General features: G+C 46.2%; 5 protein-coding genes across 5 annotated transcripts; 3 read left to right on the top strand and 2 right to left on the bottom strand.

Moving 5' to 3' along the window:
• Positions 1–1,703: 1,703 nt before the first annotated feature.
• PPTG_23056 (hypothetical protein) lies at positions 1,704–1,865 on the top strand (the record flags this gene model as incomplete). The annotated part of the gene is made up of 1 exon (XM_008908138.1): positions 1,704–1,865. One exon carries the CDS (start codon positions 1,704–1,706, stop codon positions 1,863–1,865), a length of 162 nt encoding a protein of 53 aa, XP_008906386.1.
• A 664-nt stretch (positions 1,866–2,529) lies between these two features.
• PPTG_11965 (hypothetical protein) lies at positions 2,530–2,823 on the top strand (the record flags this gene model as incomplete). The annotated part of the gene is made up of 1 exon (XM_008908137.1): positions 2,530–2,823. The coding sequence occupies one exon, from the start codon at positions 2,530–2,532 to the stop codon at positions 2,821–2,823; it is 294 nt and encodes a 97-aa protein (XP_008906385.1).
• Positions 2,824–8,629: 5,806 nt separating this feature from the next.
• On the top strand, positions 8,630–11,832 carry PPTG_11964 (hypothetical protein). Its single transcript, XM_008908136.1, has one exon. The coding sequence runs from the start codon at positions 8,666–8,668 to the stop codon at positions 11,789–11,791; it is 3,126 nt and encodes a 1,041-aa protein (XP_008906384.1). The 5' UTR covers positions 8,630–8,665; the 3' UTR covers positions 11,792–11,832.
• A 158-nt stretch (positions 11,833–11,990) lies between these two features.
• Positions 11,991–12,224, bottom strand: PPTG_11963 (hypothetical protein; the record flags this gene model as incomplete). Its single annotated transcript, XM_008908135.1, has 1 exon — positions 11,991–12,224. One exon carries the CDS (start codon positions 12,222–12,224, stop codon positions 11,991–11,993), a length of 234 nt encoding a protein of 77 aa, XP_008906383.1.
• Positions 12,225–12,243: 19 nt separating this feature from the next.
• On the bottom strand, positions 12,244–13,074 carry PPTG_11962 (hypothetical protein; the record flags this gene model as incomplete). The annotated part of the gene is made up of 1 exon (XM_008908134.1): positions 12,244–13,074. One exon carries the CDS (start codon positions 13,072–13,074, stop codon positions 12,244–12,246), a length of 831 nt encoding a protein of 276 aa, XP_008906382.1.
• Positions 13,075–14,970: the final 1,896 nt, after the last annotated feature.

The raw sequence follows: 14,970 nt of genomic DNA, 5'->3' as shown, positions 1-14,970 counted from the left end.
GTAACACGACCAACGATAATGGCAACACAACTGTGGACTATCAGATAATGGCAACACAACTGTGGACTATAAGTTGAGATCTCGGCACTCACATGCGGAGTCTGCCAGAAAGATGAAACTGGCAAACCTACAAAGTGTTCAGCTCGAAAACTAAGATTATAGTCCATGTCGTGCTCTCGCCATGGCAATGAAACAAGGAAAACCAAACCGAATGGGACGTATTGAAGTGGGAGCATCCATGCGAAATAGGCACGTGAGAATATGCCCCCATGGGCTTCTCGGATTTTGTCTGTTTTGGAGATGGCATATGGACAAGGAGTGCTCCCTGATTTTCTACGTCTGAAACTTGGTTTCTTCTCAAGCTGTTAAAGGCAGGTAAGAAATTCAACAGTCGAGATGTCTTACAAAGCTCACCTCGAAGCTATGACAAATCTGCTCAACCATAGTGGTTTACGAAGCCGACCAAAAGCTCACGTCGGCAGAGATGCTGGTTCTGGGATGGCGAATCTGGGTGGTGCAAGTGAGGCCCAAATTAGACGGCTTGGTCACTGGAATACACAGGCATGGAAAAGTGCTATTTGATTTAGCTCCCTCGCGAGACCGTGAAAACTTTAGCCGGATTTGAACCTAGAAGAGAAAGGTTTTTCTTAGGACGTGCGACTTTGGACCCTCCGGAAATTTACACCAACGTATTTTCCAGGTTAGAGGATTGGAAAATGAAACTTGACTATGGGGAGTGTGAGCTTGAGGATTCATCTGACCGTCAACTTGAAAAGCAGTGCCTATACTCAAATCAAAGTTGGATGGGGTTCACCAAAACTTAAAGCTTTTCGTAGATAAGCTCCAACATGCTATGCATACGGTTGAAAGAGCTCTGCCAACCTGGTGAAGCTAGCTGCTCCTTTGATCGAGGGATCTGTTCACCTTAGGTTCAAGCTTGCACGCGACACCTACACACCAACCCATCCCAGCGCAGAACATTAGCCTTATGCTGGTGAATAACCTCCTGCTCAACCTCAAAGTATTGCAGACAGACATAAAAACCTAGTATATCCGTGTATAGGCTCACACCGGAAGGCAGAGCTGAAGCTAGGGTCGAGTGCTGGGTCGGCAAGTCGGGCTCCCTATCGCTGTTACTATGAGCACGAAAATGCAGTGGTGACCATTCACTAATAATGTCTGTATAAAACGAATACATCTTTTATTTGTATACACACATATTTACAATGTTTCATAGTGCTTTTAGCGGGGCGTGAAGCCCAAAAATCGTGCACTGACGCTACCCTAGCGAGTTGGCCTATCGAGCGGATGCAGCGCTCCAGAGAATTACTCAATCCACAGTTTCATTCTAGCCGTAGTTTTGGAATGTCGGCTTTATCGGATAGTTGCGAGCAAAGCAAGCTTGATGCTCTTTTGGTGATGATGAACTTGATGCTCTTTACTAATTCGAAGTAGTTTTAATTTTACTGTTGGTTGTTTTGGCTGCTTTCGAATGGTGTCGTATCCTTCAACAAGGAGCAGCCCCATTGCTAATTACTTGCTAATAGCATAAGTCCGAATCACTTTATTTCTTCACAATAATTGTCTGATATGTGCCACCACCCTGTATCACGTTCAACGACACTGGAAATATGAAGTTTCCTTCATCCTCGTTGCCCTCCTACATTCTTCAATCCAAAACATAAAGCGTAAAGCCAAGCCACATGTCATCGCCCCCATTGAGCAAATCTACTCGCTACAAGCGCGCCACCACTTTCTTCCTCGACTCGCTGCTGCGTGCTCGTGTTCGAGGGTGTCACGGAGGCAAAAGTGTGAACTTGAAGACGCTTAGCACCATAGTAGTAAAGGTCGCGCGGGACCCCTAGATTCTGACTCCCCAGCTACCGCTAGACTACTCAAAGCCCTTGCGGCCTGTCAGTGTGCTATCGCACTCAGAGAACACGCGGATACGTTCTTCACAGACGACGACCATGGTAACCAACACTTTTTAATGCAGCTCAAGAGTTGGCATGATATTCTAGTGAATTTGATAGTAAAGATGGATACTGCGGTGGAAATTGCTGATAACACTTAAGTTGACAATTATTACGAGGTGTTGGAGGTGGACAAAGGCTATTTTCAAGACGAGGAAGCCTATGTAACGGATGCACCAAAGAAAACGAAAATCGATGGAGAACGTCTCTTTGAAGAGGCCTTTAGGGATGAATTGAGGCTGGAGGGGAGGCTACTTTTTCATGGAACTGGACGAATTTGAGGGAAATGTTTATGTTGACATGAAGAGGATGAAGGGTAGGATGGTGGAGGCAACGGTAGTAGTGAAGCTGACCATTGATGCTGGGGTGCGGATTTTTATCAAGCAATTCTCAGATGGAAACCAAACAGTTATATTTTTCGGACGTTTCTCAAGCAAGTGAAAACAATTATAGAACAGCAGTCAGAGCAAATCCTAAAAATATCTTCTGTTGTTGGACATTGGTCGTTTTTCAAACTTCAAATAAGACACTAGCGACCTCAACGAACATCGTGGCGATGAGTTCCTCGTCAAGTAGCGACGATAGCTGCGACAGCTGCAACAGCGACGACGGATACGGAAGCTACGACACCACAGATGAATTGGATTTAGGGCATCTATTCGACAGTGACGACGACTGCGACGACGAGGAGGAAATTGTAGATCTGGGAACGTTCGACTCAAAGAAAGCGGCAAGGCTGCATGCAGATCGTGCTCAGAACGTAAAATACCGATTTTTGACGAACAGTACCAGCACACTTCGTAAGACCTATCAGTGGAATTTGACGAGGACTCCATCAATCACGAGATAACCGATGTAGTTGCGGTTTACTTCAACGCTAGAGCATTCATGATGAATGCTGGAAATGAAGACTGTACACCAGTCACGGATGACCGAGTGATAGAGTACAAAAGGTCGCTAATTGAAAAATTGGCTAGAAATATTACTCTATCTGAAGTTCTGCTGGTTTGTCTCCGGGTACAAATTAAAAATCGACTTGAGATAATTGGAGCTTTTGAAGAGTGCACGTGGTCGTTAGAGACAATTGAGGGGTTCGCAACAAATTCGAGTGTGATTGCAAAGCATTCTATTCTTCAGGCTGGCTGTGCGCGCACGTAGTAGCCTGCTTCCATTTATTGCAGAACGTGGATATCAGCTCAATGCTAGAGGAATTAGCTCCAAGGAAAGTGCCCGGCAGACCCAGGAAAAGGACCAAAGCTCACCATAGTGAATCGGGTGCCCCAATCACATTCTCGGTGGCAAAATTGGTACCCAAATTTCTAAAACACCCAGGTACACCGTTGAAGTGGAATCTTTTGAAACCCTTTGTGCCAAACCAAAGCAAAGGTTTGGAGGAAAACGTGCCTGGTCAAGTGAAGTCGTACGCACTCGACGGTAGAGTTTACGTGTGGCGATGTGAATTCGAACACGGTGCGACTGAATATTTAGAAGTGGAGGAACTTGCACACTGCATTGAAAAGGCAGCACTAGCTAACTACACAATTATTCCATCAACATGAAGTACTGAAAATTAAATTATTTAAGTACATTATTTAAGAAAATATACACGATTACAATAGTAGTAGTTTTAAATACCGTAATTCAGTATGATTATTTAGTATATAACCGAATTGCTTGAAAAAGGTCTGCCGATTTGCCAATTGCCAAAATTGCTTGGAAAAAATCTTTTCCCTTGATGCTGCCAGTGCGTTAACAACGCAGCTTGGATTGAAATATCCGTCGTTTACAACAGCAAAAACCTTGTTTAATATCGTGAACCACGCGTTCTCGGAGTCTTTCAAACGTACATTGTTAGACATTAACAACAATTTCTCGACGAACTCAAGGAATCCGAAATATTCGACGAACTCAAGGAATCCGAAAAAACCGGTGAAGTCGGCGATACGACGGGGATAATCTCCCCCGATAAAAAAAAAACAGTATCAATCGGAATATCTTGAGCAATTTGTCGAAATGGAACTACGAGATCCCTCTCGTGTTTCCTCTTGGTGTAGGTACAAAATTCACTACGGTACACTGCATCGACGTTAGCAGGTTTTAACCGCAAGCTAAGCAGCTAGTTGCGATAGTAAGAGCCATGTATCGTCGCTTCTTGGAACGGACTGAAGACCTCTTCGCTGGATATCTCCAACATGCCGTCGAACATAGGGATATGTTGCAAGTAGCCTTCATTAATGAGAGGTGTCCGAAAAATCGAAACTTCGACCCAGCCAGAAGCATCTTGTGCGCCATTTGCATATACAATAGTGATGATCCAGGATCATCAGGCCAGCGAACAAGAGGTTCGCACGCGCCAAATAACGAATATTAGCGGAATACTTACGGTTTGCCGCAAATCGCTGCAAAAATGTATCGGTACTCTCGCGCACATTGCAAATTGTCCCCTTTACCACTGTGAACTCGGCGCTTCTCATCAACTGTGCCGAGTGCTTAAAAACTGATGTTGCGACCCAGCCCTGCGTCTCCTTGCAAAGCAGTCACCGACTTCATCCAGCAGATCCACGTATATATCATTGGAATTGTCACCTCTCTAGTTGCCAAGAACTTTTCTATCACGGTCGTGAATGAATTCATCAGTGTTATCGGATCAAATGTTGGCCCTCTCAAGGCCTTCAGGCTGACTAAACTCTTGCATAGAAGCAGAAAAGCATTGCTATTCACAGGGTCCGGAATCAAGACTATGTCTGGTGTTCGCCCCTCGCCATTAGTATCATCAAGTATTTACGACAAGTCCGGCTTAAGGGGTGAATCTTGGCCTGCTGTACAAAAAAAACGCAGTACAGACTTGTTTCCTCGGAGCTGTTTGAATCACGCGTGCATCCACGATATCCGCTGAGATTGAACGATGATATCGTGGAGATATTTAATGAAATATGTCGATTATTGGAACAGAACGATTCGTATAATATATCTATTACTAGAGCACAGCAGGATCGTAACCAAGCCGCAGATAGAGCGGCAATCTTCACGTTGGAACGACTCGATACGAAGGGGCCGTTCACGATTTGGTGGCATGACCGGAAGTTCTATCATTTTTTAGACTATGTGCAGGTCAATTACAGCTGTGATCAGCCCTCGATTCTAGGTTTCTGACGTTTGTGGTGAGGAGAAGTACTTTACACTCCCACCGCAACCAGATCTCGTCACCCAAGAATACGGTTCGGCATCATTCTGGAAGCTGACGACGAACGAGAATCGCGAGCAAGTATTCACTGACTTGATGGAGGTACTGGGAGGGAGTGGTGGCCCGATTTTTGGATAAGAATTGAGCCACTTACTTAAAGAAGGAATCAAACAGGATCACATGCTATTGGCGGTGCCAAAGGACATTGATACATCGGCGGGGTATAATGACCTCTTCACACTTTTACATCAAGCCTCCGCTGGCCCTGCACATGACTGCGAACTGGCAGAATGAATGACTCAGATGGGGCGTTGTTTAATCAGCCTCTGCACTGCCGCAAGAAAAGTTTTGCTTGTTCACGAGAAGTTTGCCGAATACTATGGCTGGCCACAGTGTCGCCATTGCAGGAGATGAGGTCAACGTTTTACTTCTGCCCCAAGCGGACCGCATGGTGGACTTGAACACGCCAACTTTCCACTTCAAGGAAACACTTTCGCATTTGGCAGTTAAAAACTATCATCAAGGCTAGTTCAATAATCTCGCTTGATTTGACGCTAATCAGGGTATTAAAAGCGGCGACGGAAGACGCGTGTGTGATGTGACCGATGATGAAGATTGGGCACGTGAAATTGCTTCGTCCGTGTTAAAATCGAAGTCAAACCGGACAAGACGCTAGGAAGCGTAACACTGGCTTAGATTCCCATTGTTTTGACCAACGAGACAGTCTCCTATCACGTTGTAAGAACTAACAACAGGAACAGCTAAAAACGCAAAAAGAGTACCACGAAAGAAGAAACGATCATTGCTACCGCTGCAGAACTCACCCATGTATACTCGAAATGAGGAGAAGTTACGTTTACTAATGAGTCTTTTGGTCTCAACTGGCCTCGACTTTAAGCAAAGGTTAATCCTGCGAGTGTAACAACACTGGAAAGCTTGTTCACCACCACTTTGGCGGCACTTTTGGCTCGTCTAAGGGATCCAACCATTCATTTCAGTCTCAAAACTGACGATGTTCAACATGCATGCAAGGTCGTTGAAAAGCTAATGGAGTATGTCGAGCAGTTCACGGATCCAAGTAGGATCAACTTCACGCGTCCCAAACAGCAAAGTACCATTGACTCTGCAGCCGCATAAATCATTCGCCTGACGCAGAGGTTCTATCGCGTTGATCACGCTGCAGTCGCAGGCCCCAAACTTGCCCCCATTCAAGAACTTTGCGCTTTACCTTTGCCGTATACAAAGTTTGTCGTCAGTACAGAGCAACTATGTATTTCGGTCGACAGGTATGGGAGATATTGGGAGCCCTAGACAAGAGTTTGCTGGAGATACCATATGCAAGGAGAAAGATCTGCGGATTTCGAGAGCTAGTGCAAACGTACTCTATGGCTCAGGATGGGATGGGCTTAGGACAAATATCAAGCTCTGACACGTTTCGCCGTCTCGAATGGAATTTGACGAGCGCTGTGGACGGCTACCAGTTACGGTTAACCCTGGATAACTTGGCTGGACACATTTTTTACTTCGACCTCCGTCCGTCTGGTGAAACTAGCGAGCACCAATTCCAGCTTTCGAAAGTTGCAATTGCTGCGGTACCTGAACTCAATGATGTTGCATGCCTCGACAAGAATGGCATACGTATCGTCTACGGCGGTCCCAGTAAAGCTGATTTAGCAAAACCTCATTGTGCCATAATCAGTGTTGTCCATGACGTGGGCGTACAGCTTGACGAACACAGATCCTAACCTTGCACCTAGTGTAGGGCGTTTACTTGCTAGTAAATTTACTACACTCTAACTAACTGTAGGTTCTATGTTAGCTGGCTGTAAGTGCTGGTGTCAGTCAGTACCCATAATTGAATTATCCGGCTTATATTGCAATACTATTTGATTAAACTATGCCACCTACTGCAAAAAACGATAAACTCACTCTCGGGCCAAGCGGAATTTAGCTCATCTTCTTCGAATTCTCTGATGGTATCGGGTGGAGTGTGTCGTTCAAGGTTCCAAGAAGGGACCCCCACCTTATCCATTTGACGAGATATTGTCGTTCCATATCTACTATTTTCATCGCGTATATGCTTTCAACAGGAAAAAGTCCTTCATCGTCACTTGATACTGGAATTTTGGCCTCGCTGTCAGTTCAGGGGGTGTGGGCTCTAAAACAGAGATCCCTGGGGTAGGGCTTATACATGTATCGCCGTTGCTACCTACAGGAGTTTGACCACCCATCACTAACAAACGTGTTAGCGGAAGGTCCGGCTATAAAATTCTGACCAAGGTCCCACAGCTAGGTATAATGCATCGGGTCATTTAAGTTTTCTGGTGCTGGGATCTTTCTGAGGGAGAAGATACTTGAAAACTAGTTGGTTTGGTGCTTCCTTTGAAAATGTTGTTAGTCTTCCACATTTCCTTCTGACTGACACTCATTTTTTTATTGTTACTGTTTTTCCTTAACAGAGTCTATCTCCATAAAATTCAGAATGAGAATTTTGCCACAATACCCTGAGAATACTGGTATCGAACACGAACCCAGAAATAGCTCGAGGGAAACATGTTTGGTTTTGATCACTCTAGTGTATTTTGCGATAGGGCAATTTCAACTGGTGACCTAGAAAACCAATTCTATTGTTTTTTTTCAGCTTTCACCCAACGATGCCAAACAATGCATAATATATATAATAACCCCATTGCTGAATATCTAACAATTCATGGACCTTTCTCTGCAAGAGATGATAAAGCTCGAGTTTGATAGCCCGGTTTGAATGTTGCCTAGCCGAACTTATCGTAGAATGGAAGTTTTGCACCATTGGTCACGAACCACGAGGCAAATCGAAACAGCGCCACAAACGTGTTGTAGTGCAGAGTCTGCACTGCAGACCCGCCTTCAGTACTAACAGCTGTAGTTGCCACCATGAAGCTACCACCCGAATCTGTGAAGACAACATTTAGGAGCATCAGATAAAGAAACAAAACATTGTGCGCGGCCTCATTAACTTTTATGGGAACTAGCTACAGATTTCTCCAAAAACTGCCTCGATATTACGTATTTTTAAAACAATCGGCTGGGAAAGAGTAGTGTGCCCACCTCTGACTAACTCTAGCTCGAAGGTACTAAAATTACAAGGTATTATGAGTAGATTACTGAAGCTACCTTTAATTAATCTTGCTTGGATTGTATTAATAGTTCTAAAGAATGCAAGATCCCTCGCCTTCCTTTATTCATTTGCCGTCTGGTCCCTATTATAAAATTATACGGGGAAATCGAAAAATCCTCAATTAATGAGGCCTAAAGAAATACGTAGTATTATTGAATGATCGTACCCATTCAGTCAATAATAGAGTAGTTTTCATTCAACATTTTATTTTGCCATTTCAACACGTAAGTAAGAAGGTGATACATCACTTTGATAATACAAAGAACGATGAACGGCGCGATGCCTTACCGCACCACTCGTCAATTTGCAGCTAATTGAGTTGGGACCTCGATCTCACCGAAGTTGCAAGGCATGTCGTCATTTCCAGTGGGCAAATACGCGCGGTACAAGCGCGCCACCGCCTACTTTCTTGGTTGGCTGGTGCGTGCCGGAAGCAGAGATGGAGATGGCAAACACTTTCAGCTCGACACATTCGACGTCGTAGTCAATGAAATTGCAGCGGGTCGGTCGACACTCACAAATAAGCTTCTGCAAGAGCTTCCAAGGGCACTCACAGCTTGCCAATGTGCAATTCATTTGCGTGAACATGTGGCCTCCTTCTTCCCTGAACACGATGAAGGGCAGGCTGGTCACCAGCATTTCGTACAACAACTGCGGAACTGGCATAAAATATTGAAAGGGGCAGCGGTGGGTCGACCACAGACTGCACTGCAGTCGGAAAGTCCCGATTGCGATAATTATTATGAAGTGCTGGATGTAGATGACGACTACTTACCAGATGAAGACTCGTACTTGGCGAAAGGTGGGCTTCCCAAGACTACGACCTTTGATAGGAATCGTCTGCTTGAGGAGGCGTTTGCAAATGAAATGAAGATGGAAGTGGTATGCTTTTTTACGGAACTGGACGAATTGATGCAAGGTGTATGCAAAGTTTACGGCGAAGTGAAGCGTGAGGAACGCACGTTGATTGAAGCAACAGTGGTGGCGAAGCTGGCAGTGGATTCCGCCAGTGCGCTCACAGCGCAACTGCAACTAAAGTATCCGGCATTTCGCACAAGTGAAGACGTGTACAACGTCGTCCGAAATATTGATCCGGACAAATTTAGGCAACGAATGGCAACGATTCATACAAAATACCTGACGGATCTACAGGATTCTCTGCTCAATGGTGACGAAGCGATACCTTACATAACTGGGATGTTTCTGGTTGATTTCCTGAGTGTGGGTACTACCTTAGCCAGTTTTCTTACTGCTCTCCCCATGGATTCAACCAAGAGTATAAAGTTTCCCACTGGATGTTTCGGTGAAGTCTACAACGAAGACCGAACACCACACTACGTTCTGCTACCGGATCCCAGCAAAACCAACGTCTTCCTGTTGCAGCAGCTACCGCTCCTTCATAAGACAATAATGGAGAAGAAAATCACTACTGGATCCGCATATGATTCGTCTGCACCTATGGACTCATTCATGCTGCTAATGGAGAAATACTTCACCACCCGAGAGGTAACAGTTCCATTGGTGTTTGCGTGCATCTGTTGGATGAAGTCGGTTGCAGCACTACAAGGGGATACAGGTCTAGGACGCAACGCTAGTCTGACTTTCCAGCACTCGACAAAGCTGATGAGAAAGATCGAAGCCACAGTGGCAACTGGTTCAGTACGAAAGGCTCACAAGAAATCCAACGACGTGCTTCAACTCTGTGCAGACGAGATTAAAAGATCATCCGGGCTTCGCTACTTGTCACGTGCGAATCCGTTGCTAGCAGGTCTCACGATGCTGGACCATCACTTTAAGTATTTGCACATGGCAAGTGAAATTTTACTGGTAACGTCGAGATTTCGATCTTTCGGCCACGTGTATAATGCACTTGTGAAAGAAGGGTTTCTCGACCACATCCCGTTCTTGGACGATATACTGGAAGTCTACAGCGAGATGATCTTCACGCCGTCTAGAGGTGCAGCCAAGCGTGGCTCGTACTACCGAACTCTACTGCTCAGTGTGGACTTGAGATCATCCTCAGTCGATGCAGCGTGTCGTGGTGAAGATTTATCTGCTGGAAACGAAAACTTTAAGAAACGAAAAGTGTTTCATTTGAGTGACTTGTCCGAGACGTACAGGCTGATGGTCCAGAATGACAAATCGGGGTTAAAACATGCGTCGTGGGCGTCAATTCTGGATAGCGCTGCGAATATTTGTTCAAAAGAGATTTTTGATACTCGTGTGCTGTCACGCGATCTTCTGAAGCTGAATGACAAGCTCGCGAACGTGTACTCGGAGTTGTGTCGTGAGTTAAAGGGGGGAGAGCGGATCATTGAAGACGTCGTGTCTGATCAGAATCAGCACCAGCAGAAAGCCGAAGATGGGGTCATCATGGTTTTACTGCAGATTCTCGACACATTGCAGTCTAACGGCGGATATGGAGCTCCGGATTTGTGTAAACAAGCTGCTGCTGTGGTCAGAAAGGCATTCGTTACCTCGGCTATGGTTGTTGATGAAAAGTATTTTATACTTCCGTCTCAACCAGATCTTGTCACTCAAGAGTATGGCTATCAGTCATTCAAGTCGAGGGCGGCGGATTGCAACCGCGAGAAAGTCTTTGCAGAGCTTATGAGCATGCTTCGAAACAGCAATGGTCCACTTACTGGAAGTGATCTCAGCTACCTCAAGGCGAAGGTCAAGAAGGACCCTGAGCTATTGGAGAAGACTTCGACAGGCACGTGTACCTTGGAGAACGATACTAAAGATGGTGGTGGCCTGTGTACTTTATTCCATCAAGCTGCTGCAGGATCGGCACATGACGCTGAACTGGTGGAGTGGATGATCCAGATGGGAGTGTTGGCTCTTCAACCGACTCTCCACTGTCGATCGAAGGAAGTCACGTGTTCAAATGTACGTTTGCCCAATGCAATGGCTGTGCATAGTGCAGCGATGGCAGGATACGAGGATATCGTCCAGATTATTCTCGAAGCCGACCAGTTTGCGGACCTGAACACGCCAACTCTCCACACGAAAGAAACACTTGCGCATTTGGCGGTGAAGCATGGACATCGACGTTTGCTCAATATTCTCGTTTGGTTTGGAGCTGACCTTCTCGTTAGAGACGGGCGAGGAAGACGTGTGTGTGATATGGCGGAGGATGCGGATTGGGCTCGAGATATCGCTGCGTACACCGCCCAAAGTCACAGGAACATCTTCAACAGAACTGGGAACCGTGAGAGTGTTTTGCAGGAGAAAGAGCGAAGGCGTAAGTTAGCATCTGTTCGTCGCGATGAACAAGACTCAAATGTACCTGAACTCAGTATAACAAAGAAACCAAAGAAACGATCGAGCAAGAAGAAGACTAAAACTAGCAAGGGGAACACTGGGCAGACGACAATGCCTACTGGTACAACGAATTCTCTCTTCGAAACGAAGTCACATTTGTTGGAAGGCCTGCGCACATTACCACGCCCTAGTAGTAGTCGTTGCTGTTAAAGTCATGGGTTGCTATGAATACAGTTGCTATGAGTACAGAAGTTAGTGTTGAGTCGTTGATGATGCTTCCAACTTGCTCATTTGGCGATCGAATATCGGAAAATGTGTCGGACTCAATAGCCAACATCTATGATGCTGTTTTAAACTCTTCTCAAGATATCTACACATATTCTAGTTGACATTGATACCGACAGCGCCGTCACATGTAATTAGAACGTGCTTCAACACCGATGCCACATCCGCCAGACTCCCGAACACGCGCATCAACGGCGTCACCCAGTGCCTCTGCACGCGATAGTCGACATGTCGCGGTGTCCCACTCGAAACAGATAGAGTAGGGCACCTGAAGATGTTGCCCCAATAGCTTCGAGCGCAAGGGTCGATCTTCCAGATGCTGGAACACAGTCTTGAGCGTTGCCTCCGACACCGTCATGTTCAGCGTCGCAGTTACACTAACAAACCGATCGGTCGCACGCCATGCGAATCAGCTCAAGGCACAAGTTCTGGAAACTCGTCGAGTACTGTCGCCACTGATCCATGAGCGCCTCCACACCAGTACGCTCACCCAGGTTGACATCCTCCGTCATCGTGGATCGCAAGAAGGCAAGCTGCTGTTTAGTCTCTTCGTTTTCGATGCTGTTGTCCGCGATGTTGGCTTCTTCGATATCGGCAGGGGGCAGAGTCACCAGAACACCGAAGCGAAAGATGCGGAGGTACTTCACCACCGCGTTCCAGACGTCTTGCTGTCCGCCGTGGCGCAGTGCGGTGCGCTGCAACTCAAGGACAGGGATATCGGCGCGCAGCTTCAGGACTGATTCTTTGACCCACTTGGCGTGGTCGATTTGTTTCAGACGGTAACGGGCCTGGTTAGCTCGACACTGTTCGTGTCGTCGCTGAGTTTTGAGTCGAATACGCTTTTGTTTGGGCTGCGACTGATCGATGTCAAAGTCACGGAAGTGCTTTCTTGCGCGCGCGTTCGCCGAGTCTAGAGGACCGTCAGTGAATCGAGAGTTGATATTGTAGGATGAATTCAGGTGGTGCTCAGCTTGTGTGAGTTTAGCAGCGAGATATGATGATTGACTAGTACAGGATAGTGCGGGCCGCTGCATAGTAACGTCCGAGCGTGTGGTTCCGCGTTTCAAGGACCTGGCCAACTCGTTCTTCGTCGCAATATCGCGCTGGAAAACTGGTCGGACGATCTCGGAGCTCAGCTTCGGGTAGGCATGCATCGATCGTTGCGGTCTTGCAACGTTGGAAGCGGGATGTGCGTGCATGGTCTGCATTGTTGTTGGATGGCTTGCTGGTGTGTGGCTGAAGGTGATTTGAAGAATGAGAGTCACTTACCACTGATCACATGTGAGAAGGGAGCATCAAAATCGGGTTACGGAGCGAGATCAACCTCTGTGTTTACTGAAGCGATACGTTTAGATTTAATTACCTGCTATAGAAATAACTCTAGCCCGTAGGTTTGTTGGACAATGGAAACCTCTATGTTTACTGAGGCGATCGAAGAAATAATTGGTGATTGACCGTGTTTACGCTCGTTATTGGGCCTCTACAGATTTGGTGAGTCTAGGGTGAAGCGACAGGTGATTGTCGCCAGACGTTCTATCTGTCCGTAATGCAGCGTTCACACGTGACACAGACACACAAGCAAACAGAGCTCAACACTGGTAGATCACCCATAGTCGATAGACTTGCAAACGACGCGACAGCTTATACCTATGCAATTGAGAATGTTCGTGCTCTCTTGGATCAGTACATGATCCCTTCTTGGTTATCGTATCAGAGAATTACAGGCACACCAAGTCGGGCTCCGTGTAGACCTTTCTTTGTCGCCACAGCGCTTTGATTTGGGACTTTTAGACCCCCTCCGCGCCGTAATTGCACCGTAAGCGAGTTGCGCCTTCATGATCACAGATTTTGACGAAGGCAGAAAAATAAACCCCACTGGTTTCTAGAGAACTATATATCATTTTGAGACGAAATTTTATTAGTGACTCAGTTTAGGCTCGATTCGGCAAATCGAGTCGCTATGAAATAGACTAGAATTCTAGTGTTATGATTCTGACCTTACTCCTATCCCAAGAAGTCGAAGTTAAAAGAACACACCTGAGTTTCTTGCGGAGTGTCAAATTGTACGACACGATGCGGTCTGGTCCGAGCACCGTAGCCAGGCGATGGGCGATTGTTATCACCGTAGTGTCATTAAAATTCCGACTTGTCACTTCTGTTCGGTATCGTGATCAATCGAGGCAGTTGCTTCATCCATCACCACAATCCGACTGTGTTTAGCTGTACTTGAGCGATGCAAAGTAATTGCAGCCCTACAGGATGCTAAGTAGAAACTTGCCACCTTCATGTACCTACAGGCCAGCGGAATCACAAGTATCCCGAGAAAGTTCACCAAGTAAGCTTGCGATTACTAGCTGACATGCTGTGAGGTGTTTCTGAATGGTGTTTGCAAGGGGTCAAGTTAGTGCGTAGTGACAAGGGTTGGCATGAGAGTGCCAATCTTGCTAGTCAATATTAAATAGCAAGGTCAAGTTAATCTACCAGAAACATTTTAAGATATTACTTAAGTAAACATTTAAGATTTATTTAATTCGCTCCTCGGTCAGCGAATCCTGCAAGGAATTGATTGTGACAAGCTCAACAATCAGCACTACAGTTTTTTTTTTCTTTTTCCTCATCGATTCTACAGCACACATGAGACGCGTCGAGCAGATAATAGCCACATGCCCGACCACCTCCTTCCACGACCCGCCCTTCAAAAAGGTCATGGCGTTCAGCCTACTCAGTCGGAATATTTCGGAGACATCGCTCAAAATGAGCGAGCGCCTTATAGGCTTCACTTGCAGCAGGCAGTTCATCACCACGGGTTGTTGGCTTCGATCAAAACAAAGTCGTAGATTTAAGCTAATCAGATAAGTAGGATAGTAAGCGCCGTGTACCGCGGCAGCTCGAAAAGGAGTGTAGACTTCTTGGGTATAAACATCGTACACCTGCTCGAAAAACGGTATACGCTCCATGTATCCTTGCGCCAGTGCGTTTTACAGGTGACCAAATGCGCTGAATTTGGACGTGGCAAACATGACTTCGTTTACGATGTGCGAGTACAGGAACTGATGATTCAACGCCGTAAGACCCGTAAACAACGACTCGCACGCGCGGGGGGG

The sequence above is a fragment of the Phytophthora parasitica genome (genome assembly GCF_000247585.1).
Source record: "Phytophthora parasitica INRA-310 unplaced genomic scaffold supercont2.29, whole genome shotgun sequence".
Classification (NCBI taxonomy): Eukaryota; Oomycota; class Peronosporomycetes; order Peronosporales; family Peronosporaceae; genus Phytophthora; species Phytophthora nicotianae.
Note: the sequence above shows the minus strand (reverse complement) of the source record. Positions and strands in the feature narration are given on the sequence as shown.

Bases quoted from the DNA above. Each gene is read 5' to 3' on its own strand.
- PPTG_11964 (XM_008908136.1), top strand. From the start codon at position 8,666: ATGTCGTCATTTCCAGTGGGCAAATACGCGCGGTACAAGCGCGCCACC.